This window comes from Heterodontus francisci, chromosome 13 (assembly GCF_036365525.1).
Source record: "Heterodontus francisci isolate sHetFra1 chromosome 13, sHetFra1.hap1, whole genome shotgun sequence".
Classification (NCBI taxonomy): domain Eukaryota; kingdom Metazoa; phylum Chordata; class Chondrichthyes; order Heterodontiformes; family Heterodontidae; genus Heterodontus; species Heterodontus francisci.
Window position 1 is genome coordinate 120,742,003 of NC_090383.1, and position 25,504 is coordinate 120,767,506.

At 45.9% G+C, this 25,504-nt stretch overlaps 1 protein-coding gene across 1 annotated transcript; it reads right to left on the reverse strand.

Moving 5' to 3' along the window:
- Positions 1-16,604: 16,604 nt before the first annotated feature.
- LOC137376738 (zinc-binding protein A33-like) lies at positions 16,605-25,504 on the reverse strand. The gene is made up of 4 exons (XM_068045715.1): positions 25,432-25,504; positions 24,479-24,533; positions 24,294-24,316; positions 16,605-22,163 (listed from the first exon to the last, which is right to left on the reverse strand). Exons 1-4 carry the CDS (start codon positions 25,502-25,504, stop codon positions 21,616-21,618), a joined length of 699 nt encoding a protein of 232 aa, XP_067901816.1. The 3' UTR covers positions 16,605-21,615.

The following is a 25,504-nucleotide window of genomic DNA, read 5'->3' on the forward strand; positions in this document are numbered from 1 at the left end:
ATCCCCTACTATTATTACCCTATTATTTTTACACCTCTCTGAGCTTTGCCTACATATCTGCTCCCCTATCTCTCCCTGACTGTTTGGAGGTCTGTAGTACACTCCCAGCAAAGTGATTTCCCCCTTTTTGTTTTTAAGTTCTACCCATATGGCCTCATTTGAGGAACCTTCTAAGATATTATCCCTCCTTACTGCAGTAATTGACTCCTTGATCAACAGTGCAATGCCACCTCCTCTTTTACACTCACCTCTCTCATGCCTGAAGATTCTATACCCTGGAATATTGAGCTGCCAGTCCTGCCCCTCCCTCAACCATGTCTCTGTGATAGCAATAATATCATAATCCCATGTGTTAATCAATGCCCTCAATTCACCTGCCTTATTTGTAAAACTCCTTGCGTTAAAATAGATGCAATCCAGCCTTGCATTTTTCACTTGTGCCTTAACAGGTCTATATTTCCTCTGCCTTCCAGACTGACTCAGTTTCTCTTCTATATTTGGCTGTGCATCACCTCTTACTGTACCTCCACTCTGTATCCCATCCCCCTGACAAATTAGTTTAAACCCACCCCCCACAACAGCACTAGCAAACCTGCCAGCAAGGATGTTGGTCCCGTTCCAGTTCAGGTGCAACCCATCCGACGTGTACAGATCCCACCTTCGCCAGAAACAGACCCAGTGATCCAGGAAGCTAAAGCCCTCCCTCCTGCACCATGTCCTCAGCCACACATTCATCTGCTCCATCCTCCTATTCCTATACTCACTGTGTGTTTTTGTGTCTGTCTGTGTATTCAGTGTGTCTTTCAGTCTGTATGTGTCTGTGTGTGGCTGGAATTCAACATTCAGGTGGTGGCCCCGCCCACAGGCTAAAAAGTCGGGGTTGAGTCCTCCTCCACTGGACCTGGAAGTCATGCAGGAATTTTACACGGCCCAGGCCCTTAACTGGCCTCGGCTGGGGCTCCGCCTGCTGAGACAAATAGCCCCACCTCCAAGAGCTGCTGGCCAATCAGAGGGCTAGCAGCTCCTCAGTCCAACAGCACCATGGGGAGCAGTGGCCACTGCCGGGTCTGCACCCAGCGAGAGGAGCCATGACGGACATTGGCTTGGGAACAGGTAAGTGATGATTGGGCCTCGCCGGGGACAATTGGTTGGGCCCCAGCAAAGGGAGTAGGTATTGGCTCTAGGATGGGGAAGCAGTTTATGCCGGGGCGGCCTGTGTTGCTGGAGGGACCCTCCATGGGCACAGAGAGCCTGATCAGGAAGGCCCCACCCCCAGCCCGCAAGGAGGATGCCATGTATTAATTGTCGGCCTCCTCAGGCACTGAAGTGCCTGCCCGCCACTAATAAAATACCAGTGGCGGCAGCAGGAGGTCCTTGAGTGGCAATTAATTGGTCATTTAAGGGCCTCAATTGGCCTTGGGTGGGCGGGCCGTTTGCCACCTCCCCCGTTGCTGGTAAAATAACAGCGCGGGTGGATAAGTGATGGGAACGGCGTCCCCTGCCTCCCACTCAATTTTACTCCCCTTCACCCCCACCACCCCCCGCCTTCCAGCTAACTTCCGGGGGGGGGGGGGGAGGGGCGGCGGCAATGGGCGTAAAATTTCAGCCCATGTGTGTCTGTGTATTTCTGTGTCTGTATATTTCTGTTTGTGTGTGTCTATATATTTTTGCGTGTGTGTCTGTGTATTTCTGTGTCTGTATATTTCTGTGTCTGTGTGTGTCTGTATATTTCTGTGTGGGTCTGTATGCTTCTGTGTGTGTGTGTCTGTGTGTGTGTGTGTCTTTCTGTGTTTTTCTGTGTCTGTATGTTTCTGTGTCTGTGTATTTCTGTGTCTGTATGTGTATGTGTATGTGTCTGTGTGTGTCTGTGTCTGTGTGTGTCTGTATTTCTGTGTCTGTGTATTTCTGTGTCTGTATGTGTCTGTGTATTTCTGTGTCTGTGTCTTTCTGTGTCTGTGTATTTCTGTGTCTGTATGTGTCTGTGTATTTCTGTGTATTTCTGTGTCTGTGTGTGTCTGTGTCTGTATGTGTCTGTGTATTTCTGTGTCTGTGTCTTTCTGTGTCTGTGTATTTCTGTGTCTGTGTGTGTCTGTGTCTGTATGTGTCTGTGTATTTCTGTGTCTGTGTCTTTCTGTGTCTGTGTATTTCAGTCTCTGTGCATTTCTGTGTCTATGTATTTCTGTGTCTACCTATCCTGATTTCATGGCTCTTAACTCTGACGCTGTTAATGAGGGTGTGTGATGCTGTTCACTGCCTGACTGCGGCTGGTACTTGCAGACATCTGTCTGACTTGACAGGCTGAATACAGATTAGGGGTTTGCAGTAAATTGCAGCAATCAGACATTTTACCGTCATTGATCAGTCGTTTGGACAGCTGCAGACTCGCTCCTGGGCAACGGGTAACGTGAGAACACAAGACATATTTTATAATGAATTGTATACAGTCAGCAGCCAAAGCCACCAATCTGAACAGCAAATGCTCTGATTAACAAAAATAATTTGTATTTCACAGGAGGGTAAATCAGACAAACATTGACATCGAGCCGCAGAAAACGATGTTAGGTCAGGTGACCAAAAGAGATAGGCTTCGGGAGGGTCTTAAAGGAAGGGCAGCAGCGAGGTTTGAGAAGGGAATTCCAAAGCTTAGGGTGCAGACAGCCGAAATGAGAGAAAAATGCGAGTTCAAGGCTGGGAGAGAGGGGAACCTTGCGGGAAGTTTGGCTCGTTGGCCCAGTGGAAGAGAGGACTCGGCAGAGGCAGCTGATCGGATGATCTCCATCTTGATGACGAAGGTATCCGTGAGCTCCTCACACTTACTGTTGGAGGTGAAGGTGGAGGGGACAGGAAAGAGGGGTTTAAGGAGATCATTGGCAAGGCAAAAAGAAGCAGAAGGTTATCTTTATATTCCATGAAGATACTGGGCTAGTGTGCAGATTTGCTCAAGAGAGGAAGATCCACATAGTCCTCGCAGAGCCCTCAGACACTGTAACATGTACAGTTTGATTGCTGGGTTAATTAAATCTCCTACCATAACATTTATCCTTACCTGCAATGACATAACCCTGTAACTAAAAAATCCCAACGCGCTTTCATAAAGCTCATTGAAGGAAACAGACCCCAAGTAGATTAGGAGTGGTGGCAGAAAGCTTGTTCAGAGGAACAAAGAACAAAGAAAACTACAGCACAGGAACAGGCCCTTCGGCCCTCCAAGCCTGCGCCGATCCAGATCCTCTATCTAAACATGTCGCCTATTTTCTAAGGGTCTGTATCTCTTTGCTTCCTGCCCATTCATGTATCTGTCTAGATACATCTTAAAAGACGCTATCGTGCCCGCGTCTACCACCTCCGCTGGCAACGCGTTCCAGGCACTCACCACCCTCTGCGTAAAGAACTTTCCACGCATATCCCCCCTAAACTTTTCCCCTTTCACTTTGAACTCGTGTCCCCTTGTAATTGAATCCCCCACTCTGGGAAAAAGCTTCTTGCTATCCACCCTGTCTATACCTCTCATGATTTTGTACACCTCAATCAGGTCCCCCCTCAACCTCCGTCTTTCTAATGAAAATAATCCTAATCTACTCAACCTCTCTTCATAGCTAGCGCCCTCCATACCAGGCAACATCCTGGTGAACCTCCTCTGCACCCTCTCCAAAGCATCTACATCCTTTTGGTAATGTGGCGACCAGAACTGCACGCAGTATTCCAAATGTGGCCGAACCAAAGTCCTATACAACTGTAACATGACCTGCCAACTCTTGTACTCAATACCCCGTCCGATGAAGGAAAGCATGCCGTATGCCTTCTTGACCACTCTATTGACCTGCGTTGCCACCTTCAGGGAACAATGGACCTGAACACCCAAATCTCTCTGTACATCAATTTTCCCCAGGACTTTTCCATTTATTGTATAGTTCACTCTTGAATTGGATCTTCCAAAATGCATCACCTCGCATTTGCCCGGATTGAACTCCATCTGCCATTTCTCTGCCCAACTCTCCAATCTATCTATATTCTGCTGTATTCTCTGACAGTCCCCTTCACTATCTGCTACTCCACCAATCTTAGTGTCGTCTGCAAACTTGCTAATCAGACCACCTATACGTTCCTCCAAATCATTTATGTATATCACAAACAACAGTGGTCCCAGCACGGATCCCTGTGGAACACCACTGGTCACACGTCTCCATTTTGAGAAACTCCCTTCCACTGCTACTCTCCGTCTCCTGTTGCCCAGCCAGTTCTTTATCCATCTAGCTAGTACACCCTGGACCCCATGTGACTTCACTTTCTCCGTCAACCTACCATGGGGAACCTTATCAAACGCCTTACTGAAGTCCATGTATATGATATCTACAGCCCTTCCCTCATCAATCAACTTTGTCACTTCCTCAAAGAATTCTATTAAGTTGGTAAGACATGACCTTCCCTGCACAAAACCATGTTGCCTATCACTGATAAGCCCATTTTCTTCCAAATGGGAATAGATCCTATCCCTCAGTATCTTCTCCAGCAGCTTCCCTACCACTGACGTCAGGCTCACCGGTCTATAATTACCTGGATTATCCCTGCTACCCTTCTTAAACAAGGGGACAACATTAGCAATTCTCCAGTCTTCCGGAACCTCACCCGTGTTTAAGGATGCTGCAAAGATATCTGTTAAGGCCCCAGCTATTTCCTCTCTCCCTTCCCTCAGAAACCTGGGATAGATCCCATCCGGACCTGGGGACTTGTCCACCTTAATGCCTTTTAGAATACCCAACACTTCCTCCCTCCTTATGCCGACTTGACCTAGAGTAATCAAACATCTATCCCTAACCTCAACATCCGTCATGTCCCTCTCCTCGGTGAATGCAAAGTACTCGTTTAGAATCTCACCCATTTTCTCTGACTCCACGCATAATTTTCCTCCTTTGTCCTTGAGTGGGCCAATCCTTTCTCTTGTTACCCTCTTGCTCCTTATGTATGAATAAAAGGCTTTGGGATTTTCCTTAACCCTGTTTGCTAAAGATATTTCATGACCCCTTTTAGCCCTCTTAATTCCTCGTTTCAGATTGGTCCTACATTCCCGATATTCTTCCAAAGCTTCGTCTTTCTTCAGCCGCCTAGACCTTATGTATGCTTCCTTTTTCCTCTTAGCTAGTTTCACAATTTCACCTGTCATCCATGGTTCCCTAATCTTGCCATTTCTATCCCTCATTTTCACAGGAACATGTCTCTCCTGCACGCTAATCAACCTCTCTTTAAAAGCCTCCCACATATCAAATGTGGATTTATCTTCAAACAGCTGCTCCCAATCTAAATTCCCCAGCTCCTGCCGAATTTTGGTATAGTTGGCCTTCCCCCAATTTAGCACTCTTCCTTTAGGACCACTCTCGTCTTTGTCCATGAGTATTCTAAAACTTACGGAATTGTGATCACTATTCCCAAAGTAGTCCCCTACTGAAACTTCAACCACCTGGCCGGGCTCATTCCCCAACACCAGGTCCAGTATGGCCCCTTCCCGAGTTGGACTATTTACATACTGCTCTAGAAAACCCTCCTGGATGCTCCTTACAAATTCTGCTCCATCTAGACCTCTAACACTAAGTGAATCCCAGTCAATGTTGGGAAAATTAAAATCTCCTATCACCACCACCCTGTTGCTCCTACATCTTTCCATAATCTGTTTACATATTTGTACCTCTATCTCACGCTCGCTGTTGGGAGGCCTGTAGTACAGCCCCAACATTGTTACCGCACCCTTCCTATTTCTGAGTTCTGCCCATATTGCCTCACTGCTCGAGTCCTCCATAGTGCCCTCCTTCAGCACAGCTGTGATATCCTCTTTGACCAGTAATGCAACTCCTCCACCTCTTTTACCTCCCTCTCTATCCCGCCTGAAGCATCGATATCCTGGGATATTTAGTTGCCAATCATGCCCTTCCCTCAACCAAGTCTCAGTAATAACAATAACATCATACTCCCAGGTACTAATCCAAGCCCTAAGTTCATCTGCCTTACCTACTACACTTCTTGCATTAAAACAAATGCACCTCAGACCACCAGTCCCTTTGCGTTCATCATCAGCTCCCTGCCTACTCTTCCCCTTAATCATGCTGACTTCATTATCTAGTTCCTTACAGGCTTTAGTTACTACCTCCTTACTGTCCACTGACCTCCTCATTTGGTTCCCATCCCCCTGCCACATTAGTTTAAACCCTCCCCAACAGCGTTAGCAAAAGCACCCCCAAGGACATTGGTTCCAGTCCGGCCCAGGTGTAGACCGTCCAATTTGTAATAGTCCCACCTCCCCCAGAACCGGTCCCAATGTCCCAAAAATCTGAACCCCTCCCTCCTGCACCATCTCTCAAGCCACGCATTCATCCTGACTATTCTTTCATTTCTACTCTGACTATCACGTGGCACTGGTAGCAATCCTGAGATTACTACCTCTGAGGTCCTACTTTTTAACTTGGCTCCTAACTCCCTAAATTCTGCTTGTAGGACCTCATCCCGTTTTTTACCTATATCATTGGTGCCTCTGTGCACAACGACAACTGGCTGTTCACCCTCCCCCTTTAGAATGTTCTGCAGCCGATCTGAGACATCCCTGACCCGTGCACCTGGGAGGCAACATACCATTCGGGATTCTCGTTTTCGACCACAGAACCGCCTATCTACTCCCCTTACAATCGAATCCCCTATGACTATAGCCCTTCCACTCTTTTTCCCGCCCTTCTGAACAGCAGAGCCAGCCACGGTGCCATGGACCTGGCTACTGCTGCCTTCCCCTGGTGAGCCATCTCCCTCAACAGTATCCTAAACGGTATACCTGTTTTGGAGGGAGATGACCGCAGGGGATACCTGCGCTGCCTTCCTGCTCTTTCTCTGCCTTTTGGTCACCCATTCCCTTTCTCCCTCAGCAATCCTAATCTGCGGTGTGACCAATTCGCTAAACGTGCTATCCACTACCTCCTCAGCATCGCGGATGCTCCAAAGTGAGTCCATCCGCAGCTCCAGAGCCGTCATGCGGTCTAAAGATTTCTTAAGGAGATTTCTAAAGTTGAGGACTGAAGTAGGGATGTGGAGATGTTTAGTCAGAAGAATGAAGCATATTTTAATGGCCGTGTGGCTGGAGGAGGGCATTGAGATGGAATGGGATGAAGCTGTAGATTGAACTTCATTTTCTTCATTATCGCGAGGGGAATTGAATACAAAAGTAGGTAGGTTATGCTGCAGTTATACAGGGCATTGGTGAGACCACATCTGGAATACACAGAACACGATGGTGGGTACTCTCGATGTGAAGACGGGACTTCATCTCCACAAGGATTGTGCGGTGGTCACGCCTACCAATACTATCATGGACAGATGCATATGCTGCAGGTAGACTGGTGAGGACGAGGTCAAGTATGTTTTTGCCTCTTGTTGGTTCCCCCACCACCTGCCGCAGACACAGTCTAGCAGCTATGTCCTTTAGGACGCGGCCAGCTCGGTCAGTACTGGTGCCACCAAGCCACTCTTGATGATGGATATTGAAGTCCCCCACCCAGAGTACATTTTGTGCCCTTGCTACCGTCAGTGCTTCTTCCAACTGGTGTTCAACACAGTACTGTCACCGTGCTAAATGGGATAGATTTCAAACAGATCTAGTAACTCAAAACTGGGCATCCATGAGGCCCTGTGGGTCATCATCAGCAGCAGAATTGTAGTCAACCACAATCTGTAACCTCATGGCCCAGCATATCCCCCACTCTACCATTACCATCAAGCCAGGAGACCAACTCTGATTCAATGAAGAGTGCAGGAGGGCATGCCAGGAGCAGCACCAGGCAGACCTCAAAATGTCAACCTGGTGAAGATACAACCCAAGACTACTTGTGTGCCAAACAAAGTAAGCAGCATGCGATAGACAGAGCTAGGCGATTCCACAACCAACAGATCAGATCTAAGCTCTGCAGTCCTGCCACATCCAGTCATGAATGATGGTGGACAATTAAAACAACTAATTGGAGGTGGTGGCTCCACAAATATCCCCATCCTCAGTGATGGGAGTGCCCAGCACATCAGTGTGAAAGATAAGGCTGAAGCATTTGCAACAATCTTCAGCCTGAAGTGCCGAGTTGATGATCCATCTCGGCTTCCTCCTGAAGTCCCCAGCATCACAGATGCCAGACTTCAGCCAATTCGATTCACTCCACGTGATATCAAGAAACGACTGAAGGCACTGGATCCTGCAAAGGCTATGGGCCCTGACAATATTCCGGCAATAGTATTGAAGACCTGTGCTCCAGAACTTGCTGCGCACTTAGCCAAGCTGTTCCAGTACAGCTACAACACTGGCATCTACCCGGCAATGTGGAAAATTGCCCAGGTATGTCCTGTACACAAGAAGCAGGACAAGTCCAACCCGGCCAATCACCACCCCATCAGTCTACTCTCGATCACCAGCAAAGTGATGGAAAGTGTCATTGACAGTGCTATCAAACGGCACTTATTCAGCAATAACCTACTCACCAATGCTCAGTTTGGGTTCCACCAGGGCTAATACATCCTTGGTGCAAACATGGACAAAAGAGCTGAACTCAAGAGGTAAGGTGTGAGTGACTGCCCTGGATATCAAGGCAGCATATGACCGAGTATGGCATCAAGGAGCCCTAGCAAAACTGGAGTCAATAGAAATCAGGGGGAATACTCTCCGCTGGTTGGAGTCATACCGAGCACAAAGGAAGCTGGTTGTGGTTGTTGGAGTTCAATCATCTCAGTCCCAGGACATCACTGCAGGAGTTCCTCAGGGTAGTGTTCTAGGCCCAACCATCTTCAGCTGCTTCATCAATGACCTTCTTTCAATCATAAGGTCAGAAGTGGGGATGTTCACTGATGATTGCACAATGTTCAGCACCATTCGTGACTCCTCAAATACTGAAGCAGTCCGTGTAGAAATGCAGCAAGACATAAACAATATCCAGGCTTGGGCTGATAAGTGGCAAGTAACATTTGCACCAAACAAGTGCCAGACAATGACCATCTCCAACAGGAGAGAATCTAACCACCACCCCTTGACATTCAATGGCATTACCATCGCTGAATCCCCCACTAACAAAAAAAAATAACTGAATAAAAATAAATAAATAACGACATCCTAGGGGCTACCATTGACCAGAAACTGAACTGGAGTAACCATATAAATACCATGGCTACAAGAGCAGGTCAGAGGCTAGGAATCCTGCGGCGAGTAACTCACCTCCTGACTCGCCAAAGCCTGTCCACCATCTACAAGGCACAAGTCAGGAGTGTGATGGAATACTCTCCACTTGCCTGGATGGGTGCAGCTCCAACAACACTCAAGACGCTCGACACCATCCAGGGCAAAGCAGCCTGCTTGATTGGCACCCCATCCACAAACATTCACTCCTCCACCACCAATGCACAGTGGCAGCAGTGTGTACCATCTACAAGATGCACTGCAGCAACGCACCTGGGCTGCTTTGCAGCACCGTCCAAACCCACAACCTCTACCACCTAGAAGGACAAGGGCAGCAAATGCATGGGAACATCACCACCTGCAAGTTCCCCTCCAAGTCACACACCATCCTGAATTGGAACTATATCGCCGTTCCTTCACTGTCGCTGGGTCAAAATCCTGGAACTCCCTTCCTAACAGCACTGTGGGTGTACCTATATCCCATGGACTGCAGCGGTTCAAGAAGGCAGCTCACCACCACCTTCTCAAGGGCAATTAGGGATGGACAATAAATGCTGGCATAACCAGTGACGCCTTCATCCCATGGAAGAATAAAAAATATCTACTCCTAGTTTTTTGTCCCTCCTTGTCTCTGTGAAGCTCCTTAGGATACTTTCGACATTAATTGCACTCCAGGAGACTCGGAATTGCTATTGTTGTTGGACAAATTTCTGGTCACATTGAATCAATGTTGAAACAGAAGCTTTTCCAAAGTGAAGCCAGCAGTCCACTGTGACTCAATTTGCTCCTTCCTTCATTTCATCAAACTGACAGTCATCAACATTCGATTAGCCAGCTCTGCAGTGACACTCCTGACATAATGACATTTTCACAGTGATAAAGTAAGTTTCAGCAGAAAATGCTTTCTCTCATATTACTGCTGAATGAATTGCCATTTCACTTGGTCACATAGCTTCAAATTAGAATCATACTGTGCTGTATAAATTATTTCTGGAATTCAATGAGATTCCAACAGTTTCCCAGCAGGCTGTGAGTGAGTGTGACATTTGATTTTGGCTGCACTGGATGGAATATGTTAGAGACTGGCTTTGTTGCTGTGTTTGGAGCCTCTGCCTCATTTGGATCAGTCTGAACTCAGGCTCTGAGCAGATTCTGAAGTTCCTTAGATTGTGATTGTTCCTGTGTTGCTATCCAGCACTGATCCTGCTGCAGTTAATGGGGCGGGAGCCTCACTTGAATGGGGCAGATGGCGAGGATCAGTTGTCACTTTGGGTGTATCAAGAATTGGGGGAAGGGGGAGTGTTATCAAGACCCACCTCAGCCCTACCAATGGTTCAATCTGTTGAATGTTCTTCAGACAAATTTTGAATTTTTTTTAATTCATTCATGGGATGTGGACGTCACAGGCCAGACCAGCATTTATTGCCCATCCCTAATTGCCCTTGAACTGAGTGGCTTGTTAGGCTATTTCAGAGGGCAGTTAAGAGTCAACCATATTGCTGTGGGTCTGGAGTCACATGTAGGCCAGACCAGGTAAGGACAGCAGATTTCCTTCCCTAAAGGACATTCGTGAACCAGATGGGTTTTTACAACAATCGACAATGGTTTCATGGCCATCATTAGACTAGTTTTTAATTCCAGATTTATTAATTGAATTCAAATTCCACCTTCTGCTGTGGTGGGATTCGAACCCAAGTCCCCAGAGCAATACCCTGGGTCTCTGGGTTACTAGTCCAGTGACAATACCAGTACGCTACCGCCGCCCCCTCATTTCTTTGAGGTCCAGGCTGCTTGCATGGCCCAGCCCCTACAAGTGGGACCCATATCTACCCTTGTGGAGGCTGGTGTGTCTCAGCTCACTGATCTTATCAGCCATAACTAATACAGCACAGTCCTTTCCGGTCTGAAGAGCAGGAACCCCTCATTAGGGAGATTCCTCCCCTCGCTGCCTGTCCACTCACCCCGAGGACTCTGTTTGATTCATTGATAGTCCCCTGATCACTGTTAAGAAGAATGGATCAATGAATTGGATAGACCAGAGATTTGCAGCTCGATCCCTGCTGAACTCAACCATCTGCCAGTTTATGGGGTCTACAATTGTCGTCTCCAATAGGAAAATCACTCATCGTTCCCATATCTGATCACTGAGCCCAGCTGAATAGAGTACACACAGACAATGCACGATGAGAAACTTGAGCTCGGCTATGATGCTTCCGACTTAGTTGTACAACCTGACAGCAGTGGCTTGTCGAAGCGTACCTGGAAGAATGGCTATTTGGGAAGAGGACACCTGGAGTCCCTTTTAAAGATAAATCATCACCTTCAAGAAAGCGGGGCAGAAAACTTGAGGGGAAGAACTAACAAATGAGAAGATGTTCAGATTGGAAGGCTTGCCAAGACTGAGATTGATAGATAAAAACAGAAAATGCTGGAAATACACAGAGGGTCTGGCAGCATCTGTGGAGAGCGAAACAGAGTAAATGTTTCAGGTCGATGACCTTTCATCAGAACTGGCAAAGCTTAGAAATGTAATGGTCAAATGGGGGAGGGGGAAAAGAACAAAAAGGAAGGTCTGTGTTTGGGTGGAAGATGGGAGACATTAAATTACAGTTGGTGGGGCAGAGCCAAAGGGAGTGGTAATGGGATAAGTAAACAAACAAAAGATGTGTCCAGCAGAGGTGTGAATGGCAGAATCATGAACAGCTGCAGCGAAAGCAAAAAACAAGAGAAAAAAAGACAAAATCAAAATTAAGGTTGAAACATAGAAAGAATAGGAATCAAAATGGGGGCAGAGATTATGCTCTGAAATTGATGAACTCAATGTTGAGTCCAGAAGGCTGTAAAGTACCAAATACCCCTCGTGGGGAATCTAGAACCAGGGGGCACATTTTAAAAATAAGAAGTCTCACACTTAAGACCAAGGTGAGGAGAAATTTCTTCTCTCAGAGGGTCATTAATCTTTGGAATTCTTTTCCCCTGAGAGCAGTGGAGGCTGGGTCATTGAATATATTCAAGGCCGAGTTAGACAGACTTTTGACCCACAAGGGTTTATGGCTTACGGGCAACAGGCAAGAAAGTGGAGTTAAGACCACAATAGATCAGTCATGATCTTATTGAATGGCAGAGCAGTCTTGAGGGGCCGAATGGCCTACTCCTGCTCCTAATTCTTAAGATGTTTTAATGAAGTGCTGTTCCTCAAGCTTGCATTAAGCTTCATTGGAACACTGCAGTAGGCCGAGGACTGAGATGTCAGTGTGAGAGCAAGCTGGAGAATTAAAGTGGCAGGTCACTTGAAGCTTGGGCTCATGCTGGTGGACTCTTTTTATTTCAGGGTTTCGCATCCACAGTACTTTTATTTTGTGCTGAGCTTGATAGATTTTTGTTGGGTAAGGCTATCAAGGATACACAGGCGAGTTGGGTAAATGGAGTTGAGATACAGATCAGCCATGATCTGACTGAATTGCTGAACAGGCTGGAGGGCTGAATGGCCTCCTGTTCCCCTGATATAATCATTTGCATTTCCTCACTCTGCCAGCAGGTGTCTCACATTAGCAAATACCGATTTCTTCCAAATGACCAAATCAGAAAGATAATATATATAATATAATCCAATATAATATATAATATAATTCAATATTATATATAATATAATTCAATATGTAATATAATATATAATATAATATATACCAGTTGAGAATGTTCTACTCAAACATTTTATAAATGGGGCAGAGGGTACAAACTCAAAGAAGTAGCTCTGAAGTCAGATAAATCATTGGTTAGACCACAGTTACAATATTAGAGTCATAGTTATAGAGAGATACAGCACTGAAACAGGCCCTTTGGCCCACTGAGTCTGTGCTGACCATCAACCACCCATTTTAATAATCCTACATTAATCCATATCCCCTACCACATCCCCACCATTCTCCTACCACCTACCTAGACTAGGGGCAATTTACAACGGCCAATTAACCTATCAACCTGCAAGTCTTTGGCTGTGGGAGGAAACTGGAGCACCCGGCGGAAACCCATGCGGTCACAGGGAGAACTTGCAAACTCCACACAGGCAGTACCCAGAATTGAACCCCGGTCACTGGAGCTGTGAGGCTGCGGTGCTAACCACTGCGCCACTGTGTCACCCCTCCAGTTATATTATGTTGTGTCCAGTTTTGGGTGCCTTACTTCAGGAAGGACCTTGGAGAGGGTGGAAAGCAAACTGATGAAGGTGAAAGGTGAAGGTGAGAGACCAGAGAAATGGGCTCTTTTCATCAGAACAGAAAAAGGTAAATTTTGATGGGTTCTGATTAGGTAAATTGAGAGAAACTATTGATACTGGTTAATGATTTGGTAAAGAGGGAACATAAATTTAATATCATTATTACCATAGCAGGGGAAGAGGTTCGGAGAACATATTTAAGCGTGGAATTGTGGGGACATGGAATGCCCGAGCATTGCTGAAAGCAGAAACCCTTTTAAAGAGGAAGGGGATGCGTGTTTGAAAAAGAAAACATCTAGTAGAGTCTTCAGGAAAGGTTAGGTAAATGGAACTGATTGGGGAGCACTTCCACAGAACCAGCACAGGCAGAATGGACCAATGGCTTCCTTCTGTGCTGTAAATTTCTGTCATTCTATTTAAGCTATTTATAAAGCTTTGCTGATGGATCAACTCTTCTCCTCTTTGGCCTCCCTGTCTCCAGAGACAATGGGTAAGCGCCTGGAGGTGGTCAGTGGTTTGTGAAGCAGCGCCTGGAGTGGCTATAAAGGCCAATTCTAGGGTGACAGACTCTTCCACAGGTGCTGCAGAAAAATTTGTTTGTCGGGGCTGTTACACAGTTGGCTCTCCCCTTGCGCTTCTGTCTTTTTTCCTGCCAACTGCTAAGTCTCTTCAATACACCATTGTATTCCAATGACATCCTGTAGAGGGACATTGAGCAGAGACAGTAGTGCAGAGACAGTAGTGCACAGGCAGTAGTGCAAGGTAGTAGTGCACAGGCAGTAGCACACAGGTAGTGCACAGGCAGTAGCACGCAGGTAGTGCACAGGCAGTAGTGCACAGCTAGTAGTGCCCAGGCAGTAGTGCACAGGTAGTGCCCAGGCAGTAGTGCACAGGTAGTGCACAGGCAGTAGTGCAAAGGTAGTTGTGCAAAGGTAGTGAAAAGGTAGTAGCACGCCGGTAGTGCACAGGCAGTAGTGCACAGGTAGTGCACAGGCAGTAGTGCAGAGGTAGTACACACCTAGTGCACAGGCAGTAGTGCATAGGTAGTGCACAGGCAGTAATGCACAGGTAGTGCACAGGTAGTGCACAGGCAGTAGCACGCAGGTATTGTACAGGCAGTAGTGCACAGGCAGCGCACAGGCAGTAGCATATAGGTAGTGCACAGGTAGTGCACAGGCAGTAGCTTGCAGGTAGTGCACAGGCAGTAGTGCACAGGTAGTGCACAGGCAGTAGCATGCAGGTAGTGCACAGGCAGTAGTGCACAGGCAGTAGCATGCAGATAGTGCACAGGTAGTAGTGCACAGGTAGTAGGATGCAGATAGTGCACAGATGGTAGTGCACAGGCAGTAGTGCACAGGTAGTGCACAGGCAGTAGCATGCAGATAGTGCACAGATAGCAGTGCACAGGTAGTAGGACGCAGATAGTGCACAGGTAGTAGTGCACAGGTGGTAGTGCACAGGCAGTAGTGCACAGTAAAGCCTGGTGACCTGACTCAAACCGGACCACATGTGTCGGGTTCGAGTTGGGTTCGGGTTGGGTCTATACTCTGTGTCCAGCATTCCAGCTCTGGTCGGGTCGGGCTCAGGTTGGCTGTGGTCGGGTTTTGTTTTGTATTGTTTTCTTTTTAACCTACGTTTTGATGCGACTTTATTGCTCTGTATTAATAACATCTTTGATATTTTCGGGACGTGTCAGGCGCGAAAAATAATTAAAGGACTCGGGCTTGGGTTGGGTTCGGGTTGGCTGTGGTCGGCTTGGGCCCGGGTTGGGTTTTTATTTTATACCCAAGCCAGGCTTTAGTACACAGGCAGTCGCAAACAGAGGGCTGCATTTTACTGGCCCCTCGATGCTGCGGGTCGTGGCACGGGGCCAGGAAAATGCTGCGGGGAGAGGCCCGCCTCGACCTGTAACGTCGAGAAGGGCCTGCTGCATAATACCGGTGGCGGTGGGTCCTCTGTGCGGCCCCCCACCCCCCTGCCGCCAGGTGGCGGGCCCTTCATCTCCATATTAAAATGAGGCCTAATGAAATTCAAATTAACCTACCTGCAGGCAGTGTCCGTCCCACTCCGATATTACGGCCGCTGTTCATTCCCCGCACGCCTTCGGAACTCCGCACGGAGTTCCGGTCGAGAACCTGGTGGGGAGGGGGGAAGCAATAGGATTTTCAGGATGGGAGGGGTGGAGGAGTGGGGAAATCAATTTTAATTGGGTGTGGGGATGGTGGGAAGGGGTTGAGGATCATAGGGAACTAATTTCGGGGGGGAAAGGTTTTTTTTTATTCGTTTGTGGGATGTGGGCATCACTGACTAGGGCATCATTTATTGCCCATCCCTAATTGTCCTTTAACTGAGTGTCTTGCTAGGCCATTTCAGAGGGCAGTTAAGAGTTAACCACATTGCTGTGGGTCTGGAGTCACATGTAGGCCAGACCGGGTAAGGACAGCAGATTTCCTTCCCTAAAGGACATTGGTGAACCAGATGGATACTAATAAAAGTTTATTATTGGGGGGAGAGGGCAATTAATATATAAATTACCTATTGCGATGTGGGAGATGGGATTTAGAATTGAAATTTAAATTTATTTTCATTTCCTGGAGATTGGGACCTTTAAATTTTAAAATGTTACAGAAGGGCTTGAAGCCCTTTAAAAATGGCGCAGATGCAATTGTTGGGGTCCCCTTACGTCATCGGTGGCAGCTGCTCTGCCCCCTCTATTTAAATGAGCCCCCGAGCGAACTATTGCGGGGGCTCCTCGGCAGCCACTGAATGCGCGCACCGCGCTGAGTTGTAAGGGGCCGCGGCGGTGCCCGAATAAAATTCAACCCAGGTCGTGCATTTCTGACACTGAGAGGCAGTGGGTCCAGTGTCAATATTCACATTTAGAAGGGAGCTTATTAATGCAAAGAAAGAAATTGTATTTCGAGAAAACTCTTCTCCAATCTCAGGATGTCCCAAAGTGCTTCACAGTCAATGAAATACTTATGAAGTGTAGTCACTGTTGTAATGTAGGAAATGCAGCAGCTAATTTGCACACAGCAAGATCCCACTAACTGAAATGAGACAATGACTGGATTACCTGTTTTTTGGTGATGATTGCAGGATAAATATTGTCCAGAACATTGTGAGAACTGTTGCGTGTTCCTTGTACTCTCTGTTACTATAGACTGTACACAAAGACTGCCACTCCTGATGGGATCAGTAATGTAATCTAGTGGGTTCTTTATTGAGTACTGAAAGAGCAGCTACACACTGAAATGTTCACTCTACAAGCGTTTCTTCAAGAATGCTAAACACCCAGAGTCAGGTGGTGTGTTATATCGTAGCTCTTACATGACTAAGGTGGTCTTGTAACCACACCTCCTAAAGGTGTACACAGACAACATCCCCCTTTTTCCAAAAGGAAAAGATGAAGAACATATTTACAAATTTAAACATCTCCTTTAGGTGAGTAGAAGTTAACTATATACAGGCACAAGAAAGTATTAGGAGATAATAAAAAAAACAATAAGAATATGCAAGAACATCAATTGTGAAAATGTAAAGGTGGTTTAAAAACTCTGCCACATTGCGAAACAGGGTAGCAGTTCTCAGATAATAAAAGCAAAACACTGCGGATGCTGGAACTCTGAAATGAGAACAGAAAGTGCTGGAAATACTCAGCAGGTCTGGCAGCATCTGTGGAGAGTGAAACAGAGTTAATGGCTGGAATTTACACCACCTCAATGAGCCGGATGGTGGTGGTGGTGGGGGGAGGGGAGGTGTGGTGTGAAATAGAGCGGGAGGCTCTGGGAGGCTTTCCCGACCCGCTCCCGTCTCCGCTCCACTCTACGTAGGGCAGAGGTGGGGCGAAAAACGGCCCGCTCGCCCCAGGCCAATCAAAGCCCTTAAGTGGCCACTTAACAGCCTTCACCTGCCTCCACACGGATGTTACACGTGGCAAGCGGACATCCTGGAGCTGGGAAAAGCCGCCTGGGAAAACCAGGCAGCTGTGATCGTCCTGAGGGGGCGGCCGTGCTCATTGGGCATAGGGTGCCAGATGGAGGGCCGCCCCCGCTACCCCAACCACCCCCAGCACCCAACACGCACCCCCGTCCCCACAACCAACCACCCTTGCCTTGCCGCGGCACAATTGATTACCCCCGGTGAGGCAACCAAAACCTACCTGTCTTTCCTGCTCCATGTCTTTTATCTTTGGCTGGGCTGCAGTCCCAGCAGTGGCCACTGCTCCTAGTGGCGCTACTGGGACTAAGAACTGCCAGCCTGCTGATTGGCCGACAGCTCAATGAGGTGGGACTTCCTCCCTCGAGCGGGTGAAAGTCCTGCCTCAGAACAATTAAAGCCTAGGGACCCGTAAAATACGGAACGGATCCCCAGGTGAGGTGGAAGTGGGTTCACCACCAACCTTTACATCGGAGGCTGGCTCCTGTCCGCCCACCGTAAAATTTCGGCCAATGTTTCAGGTCTGAAGGGTTGCAGATTTGAAATGTTAACTCTGTTTCTCTCTCCACAGATGCTGCCAGACCTGCTGAGTATTTCCAGCACTTTCTATTCTCATAGCAGTTCTCAGATACTGGAACAGATGTTTGTGAATTGGATGTCATGCAAGAAGATTGTGTAGAATCTGCCCGAGATATAGTTTTGATCTTGTACAAGTTGCAATGGAGTCTTCCATGGACTTGGAATTATGAACATCTCTGATTTGACCTCCGTTATGATGCAGTGTAGCACCAGCAGGTGCAGTTACTTCGTAATTGGTTGAACTTTGGATATTGTTGCAGAATTGAGTATACCAGTGATTGGGTTTTGGATGGTAACTTATGGGCCAATAGTTAATTTGGGAAGTTCACTCCCAGTGTGATTGCCATGCATTTCTTTCATTTTCCTGCGGTGTTCTGGAAGAAGATCTCTAACTTCATGCACTGGATACAGTTGGCACTGGAGGTGCTGAATGTCGGATGTAACAGGCTCATTCTCATTCTCACCCTCAGGAATCTTGAAAACGCAAGACGGGCAGAATTGGAAAAGCAGGGAAATCACATCCATATTGCACTCCTTTGTTGCAAGGCTGCTTCTAGTCACTGTCTGAGGACTGGAAAGAGATAGCACGTGCATGGATGGTAATCAGAGCTCGGTCATTGCATGTTCACAGTCCAGCAATAGCAGGTCCAGTTGTTTGAACAATATAGAAAAGTTCGGGTATCCAATTGGAATCATTATAATAGCACTTAATGGTAATGGATCCAAGACATGGGATTGGGGACCCATTGTAAGCAGTTAGCTGAGTGTTGGTCACAGGTATCTCAGAATGCCATTGACCCGGATACATGTGTTTTAGGATGCGTCAGGGTAAAATGTTTGCACTGGCACCAATGTCCACTTCTGCCAAGAGCAAATGTGTGCCTACTTTGCCTGGACAGGAAATATGAATGGATGCAAATGCTTCTAGTGGAGTAACGGAATCAATGTGTTCGGTAACATTGATGACATGGGATGTCTGTTCTGCCTGCTCACTTGTGCTTGTGTTCTGATCTTCAGGATCAGTAGTGTTAGTGTTACCCGCATTTTTGTGGATGAACCAGTTGTGTCATGATGGAAAGTTACGAAGCTTGTCAGGGCGTGAAGATATCCTGCAGGTCGATTGTTTGTACTCAGGACTCTTGCCCATAGTGTCTGTCTTGGCTTTATGACATTGTTGTTTTCACTGACCTCTGTCTCCGCATGCTTTGCATGGACAGTCTTTAGGTGAATGCAAAAGCCTACACCTTGTGCATGGTGTATTGGATTTGGAATCCCTATTCAATGCACCTGTGGAGATTGAAGGCTTTGCTGATCTGCGATGATGGACTCAAATTTGCGGCCATTCCTCAATAAGACGTCAACCATGTACTCTTTGGGTTTGTCCAAACGATCCTTTTGGTAGAGCTCCATCAGTGCAGATGCAATCACACATTCAGTGATGTAATCTGCCAGTTTAGAGTCAGTAGAATCACATTCTTGGCCTTTGGTACAACAATGACTAACAAACTGGTCTATGGATTCTCTATGCTGTTGTCTGAAAGACATGAATTCAAGTCAGTGTACTCGAAAATTGAGCTTGAGGCGTAATTAGTCTTCTAGAGTGGACCAACTCTTTGCAGGATCCTTCTGTTCTTCATCTTTCGGACCAGATGTGTTGAGACAATGTAATCTTCATTGCCAATGACTATACGAATCTTTACTGCTTCCTTTTGTGGATCATCAATGGCTAGGTCATCGAAACAAAACTTGACTCTCTGCTTGAAAAGAAGAAATTCTGAAAGCAGGTCAGACTTTCCAACTAATAGCAGGAAAAAGTGTTGCCATGATAGCAATGATGCTGTGTCATTATACCTACAGAAGAAAAGATAAGCTATGAAGGAAAATAATAGAAAGACTTGCAGTACCACTTCTTAACACACTTGGATGGTGTGGTGCTGTCTTTTGCAATGAAACAAAATTGCATTTCCACTGGTGAACTGATTTAGAGGTTTTGGCGCTGTCTCTTGCTGTGGAACTTGTTGTAATGCCACAATTGAACAGGCTTGGAGGTTGTTGCGCTGTTGCCGAATTCACAATTGGCTTAGCCCCATCCATGAAGGGTGGATTTGATGCGAAGGCCCAAAGCTGTAATAGCAATTTTCCCTCGAAAAATAGCAATAGTGATTGCTGCCCCTGAAACAATGAAAAACTTTCCTCCGTTCTGTGTCTTGACTGTCACCCATTCCGCTGTTCACCAACGGATTGCGACACTCCCCATATCAAAACTATGCTGATAGCCCATTGCCGTGATGGTGCTAAACCGTCCGATGCTCCCCGCAAATGTAATGGAATCTATTACCTCTGTATAACGTTCACTCACCCAGACTTCTTAAGTTGCTCCAAATGTGAGAAACTGACCTCAGATTTCCTGTGTCAATTGAGTCAACAGGAGTCAGTAACCACCTGACTTCACAGCCCACAGTGAAAAGAAGCTAACTCAGCCGCTGACTGCACTGCTTCGAAGGTACGAAGGCTGGAAAGATTCGGGTGTTGGAGATTCCGATGGTTGCTGAGTGGACTTGGGAGGAAAAATGGCTTGAAATGTGATCTGATCTTCGAAGAGGAAAAGAAACGTTCTCTTCAGAATCCTGACACCATTATCAGCTTGTAACATGTCTAGTTTTTCTAAACACCCAGTGGTGCCGATGTGTTACATCGTTGGGTCTTCACAAATCTCACCGCTGCCAACATGTTGCATGTTGCTTGAATCTCTGTGTTAGTGTAGGCTGTTCACAAAGACTGACCACTCCAGATGGGATCAGTAAGACAATATTGTGTATTCTTTATTGAGTATTGGTAGTGCAGCAAGTACCTCAAGATATTCACTGTACAGTGTTTCTTCAAGACTGATTAACACTCAGAATCACATGCTGTACTACATTATAGCTCTTACATGACATTGTAGCACACCTCTTAAAGTGTATACACACAAGAGCTCCCCTGTTCTTTTACATCCACCTGAGAGGGCAGATGGGGCTTTGATTTCACATCTCATCCAAGCGATGGCACCTTTGACAATGCTGCACTTCCTCTGTACTACACTGACAGTGTCAGCCTAGATTATGGGCTCAAGTCTCTGGAATGAGGCTTGCACCTATGAAGTTGTGACTCAGAGCAGAGAGTGTGACCATTGAGCCAATATGCATTGAGAAAGTGGATTGAGTATTGGCAACATGTGAATTACAATGCTTGATTTTGGTAGAGCTGTGGTACTTTAGTAAGTGGTGCTAGGAGGGTAGTTCATTGACAACTTATAGATGGAGCAAGTTTGATGCAGCAAATGCAAAGTCCTCATGTATAATCATTAGGCCATGAGGTCCTGCTTGAAGGAACGTGGCAAGTGGATTGAGAGTTAAAATTGGTCACACGCCAATGGGAAACTATTATAGACCAGTGTGAGAAAAATCTGTGCAGTGGGTGCATCATGCATGTGATGTAATGCTGGCTTGTAGGCTTCACATTAAATACTTAACATCAAAATAATCAAGCCTTGATGTCTCAATGAGAATTAAAGACTTGAGCAAAATGACAGTGGAGTTAGATGATACCTCTTTACGATAAGTGTGATTGTAGGAGCAGTTTTGCTATAGAAAGAATGTTTGAGTGAAACTGTTGCAAGGTTTGATGATAGCCTTTCATTGATTCCTGTTTGATGATATTAATCCTGCAAAATCACCTTCTGAGGATAGATTTTCATTAGTGAAAGATTATTAGTGTCTAGGACTAGGTACGGACAGAAGTACGGATAGAGCTTCTCGGTAAATGTGTCTGTGAAGGTGTAGAGTAGGGCCATGTTTTCAAGGTTATAAAAAGACACCTTTCCACCTTTGTAATCTAGGTAAACTCGGATGATCTTGGGACTAATACTAAGGTCCGTGCGCCAGGGTGAAGTGCATGCGTAGTATTCATTGCCATCCATCAGCCCAATGGCCCAGAATCCGTTCTCCGGGTCCACTTTAATGATTCCTTTCCTTCTGATGGATTCCCTGGCTACTCCCAAACACCAGCTGCTCTGTCCCATCACATCCACATCCCAATGATGCCTTCCTGAAGTGAAGCCCTCCGATCCCAGCACAGAAACACAGGAGTCAAACCTCTCTGGGTTGTCTGGTAGCTGTTGTTTGATTGGGCTGTATCCCATAATTGTCAGGTCCTCAGACAGAGAGAGCCAAGGGGCTGCAGTGTTCGGATCCAGAGTCACAGAGGCTGAAGAGATGGGAAATGACAAGTTAAGTACGATCTTTGCAATGTGCAACACATGTAAACTAAGAGCACTGCACAGGTCACATGCACAAGTATGCATCTAATAGCACCTGTACACACCTGAAGTGCAGGTAATGAGCTATAGGATGGCATTCTCACCTGTCTGGGCAGTAATCTGGAGGAGCAAATCACCTGTCTGTTATAGAAGCTGCCTCAATTCCATTTCTGTTGAATTCAAGAACAACAACTGTATTTATATAGCACCTTTAACAAAGTGTAAGGTGTCAGGATGCTTCACAGAAGTGTGATCAGACTAAAATTGACACTGAGCCAAAGAAAGATATATAACACATTTGGCCAAAAGCTTGGTCAAATACGTAGGTTTTAAAGAGTGTCTTAAAGGAGGAAAGAGAGGTAGAGAAAAGGGAGAGATATAGGGAGGGTAATCCAGAGCTTGGGGCCTTGGCAGCTGAAGGCACGGCCACCAATGGTGGAATGATTAAAATCGGGGTGCTCAAGAGGCCAGAATTAGAGGAGCGCTGATATCTCGGAGGGTTGTGGGGCTGGAGGGGATTACAGAGATAGGGAGGGGTGAGGCCATGGAGGGATTTGAAAACAAGGATGAGAATTTTAAAATTGAGGCATTGCTTGCCTGGGAGCCAACACAGGTCAGTGAGAACGGGGTGATAGGTGATCGGGACTTGGTGTGAGCTAAGAAACAGGTAGCAGAGTTTAGGACGAGCTGGTTTATGGAAGGCAGAATGTGGGATGCTAACAGGAGAGCTTTGGAATAGTCAAGTCTGGAGGGGAAAAAAGCCTGGATGAGGGTTTCAGCAGCAGATGGGCTGAGGAAGGGGAGGAGTCAGGCGATATTATGGAGGTATAAGCCAAAAAGGTGAGATTGTGAACAGCCTGGTTCAGTTTGATACAGTGGCCAGGTAAATATCGAGTGAGTTCTTTAACAGGCCAGAGATTGATTCCCCCAGTTTATGGCCAAGCAGTGGTGAGAATTACCACCATGGATTCTTTCAATATATTATACAATAACACATTCTCCCAGCTAGAGGTATACAATATTTCTAAGAGAATATTCTGCAATTATATGTTGTGTCCAACAGGGTACAAGCCTCATGCATATATTTTATAGAATGGTTTACTATTGGAGTATAAGTCTTGATTATATAAGGACACACCTGGATTACATTACTGTTATATAATGATATATCGCCATTATAATACACACCTGTATTGACAATGTTCAGCATCTTCTTCCAGACTTTGTACTGTAAGGACCCTACATAGTGTCCCACATTAATCACAGCAGAGATAGTCTCTGGGTCTTGAGGACTGCAGTTAGCTCTGTAATTAAAGAGTATGTTGGAGATGCTAAAAGTGTGCATTTCGATCTAGATTGTGTGAGATGGTGACCGGTCATTACAAGGTTACTAGCATGCGTTAAGTGAGGAAATCCCTGACTAAAGCTAACCCCAGCGAGACTGTGGCAAGAAACATAAGAATAGGAACAAGGGAAAAACATTCATCTATCACCGGACCGTTCTTCAGGATTATTTGTACATTCAATCCCTGATCCTAATGTCAACGCTTTTGATTCCACACGATCATAGAAACTCACTCATTCCTTTATCGTATCCTCCTGCTGAGTGCTAGCTGACTGTCTTTTTTTGTAAGTTAAGAGCTCCACATTTGAAATGGTTGCAACTTAAAATAGAAAATAAAGATTTAAATTTGTACAACTCTTGCCACAATCTCAGAACCTCTCCATTCACCAAACGCTTAGCTCAACTCCAGAGAGGAACACCCGTGAGACACATTATAGTCATAGAATCTTACAGCACAGCAGCTGGTTATTTAGCCATTGTGCTTAGTCCCACATTGTCCGTAACCCTGGAAGTTCCTCATCCTCTAGTACCTGTCCACTCTCCTTTAAAATTATTTATGGAATCAGATTCCACCACCTTTTCAAGTCGGGCATTCCAGATCCCAACAACTCTCCGAGTGAAAACATTTCTCCTCATCTCCCCTCTAAATCTTTTGCCAATGATTTTGAATGTATGACCTCTGGATATTGACCCACGCATCAGAGGGAATAGTTTTCCTCTGTCATGTTCATACCTTTTTCTAGTTGCTGGAAGATTCTGAAAGACAAAAAACACAATTCTAACTAACTTGGACTGGTTTGTTAATCCAATACCAAATAGAATGGAGTACATAGGAAGACAATCAGATCTTTGTAAAATAGTCAGTTGAATGATATATTGTCATTGGGTAAGAGCTGTGCTTTAAATGATAACCAATACAAGGATGGATATGTAAATATCTGCCTTTGTAAGCAAACTGAGGTGAGAATACAAACTGAAGAATAAGAATGTGATTGAAAGTTAGAAGAATTAATATTGAATACAAGTCCACAGGAGATGATGGTAACTTTGTGGTTTGGACTGTAAAAATGTTAACTGTGGAATCCATGTTGAATTCTGCAGCTGGTAATTCTGGAACAATATCTCAGACTTTGATTCAGGGACCAGTGGGAAAGATCACAGATTTTAAAAAAAACATTTTTAGGGTAAGAATGCAGGAGATTATGGAATGAGCCAGGGTCACTTGGCGCATTGAGATCACTTTGTCTACAGACTGTGCAATTATCTTTGCCATGGTCCCTCCTTACTAGAGGGCATTGAATAAAGTTTCAGTGACTCCCTGACCATAACTGAACGAAAACACCAGACCATCAATCTAACACTGGAATCCACACTACTCAGCCTGCCCTGTTACAGCCCACAGGTATCATTCATATGTTGCCAGAAATACAGGACCCACTACATCCAGGGGAGTATTTGGTCATTTGACTGGTGTAAGTTTTACATCCTGCTCATAAACCAGATATTCACCAATTTCAGAATCGAGTTAATCAGCAAAGCATTAAGAGAACTCTCTGGGTTCAAGGCCCGCTGCATGAACTAAGCAAGTCTCCAGGCTGACATTCCCGGGAGACACTGGGGGAATGTTATATTATTGGGGTTGATGTCCTCTGGGTAATTTGTTAAACTGACGTCCTGTCTGTTTCAGCTCTAGAAATTCCATGACACTATTCAAAATGGAGCTGAAATGTCAGATTGGGACTGTAATAGGTGTTTTGTCTGACATTTTGGGTTGAAACTGTACAACATGATAATAAAAATAAATTCTTTAAAGAGAGAAGCTGCATTTATATAGTACCTTTCATGTCTTCAGAATATCTCAAACCACTTACAGCCAATGAGGTATTTTAGAAATGTCATCATCATTTCTAATGTCAGGAAACTGAACAGCTTATTTGCAAACAT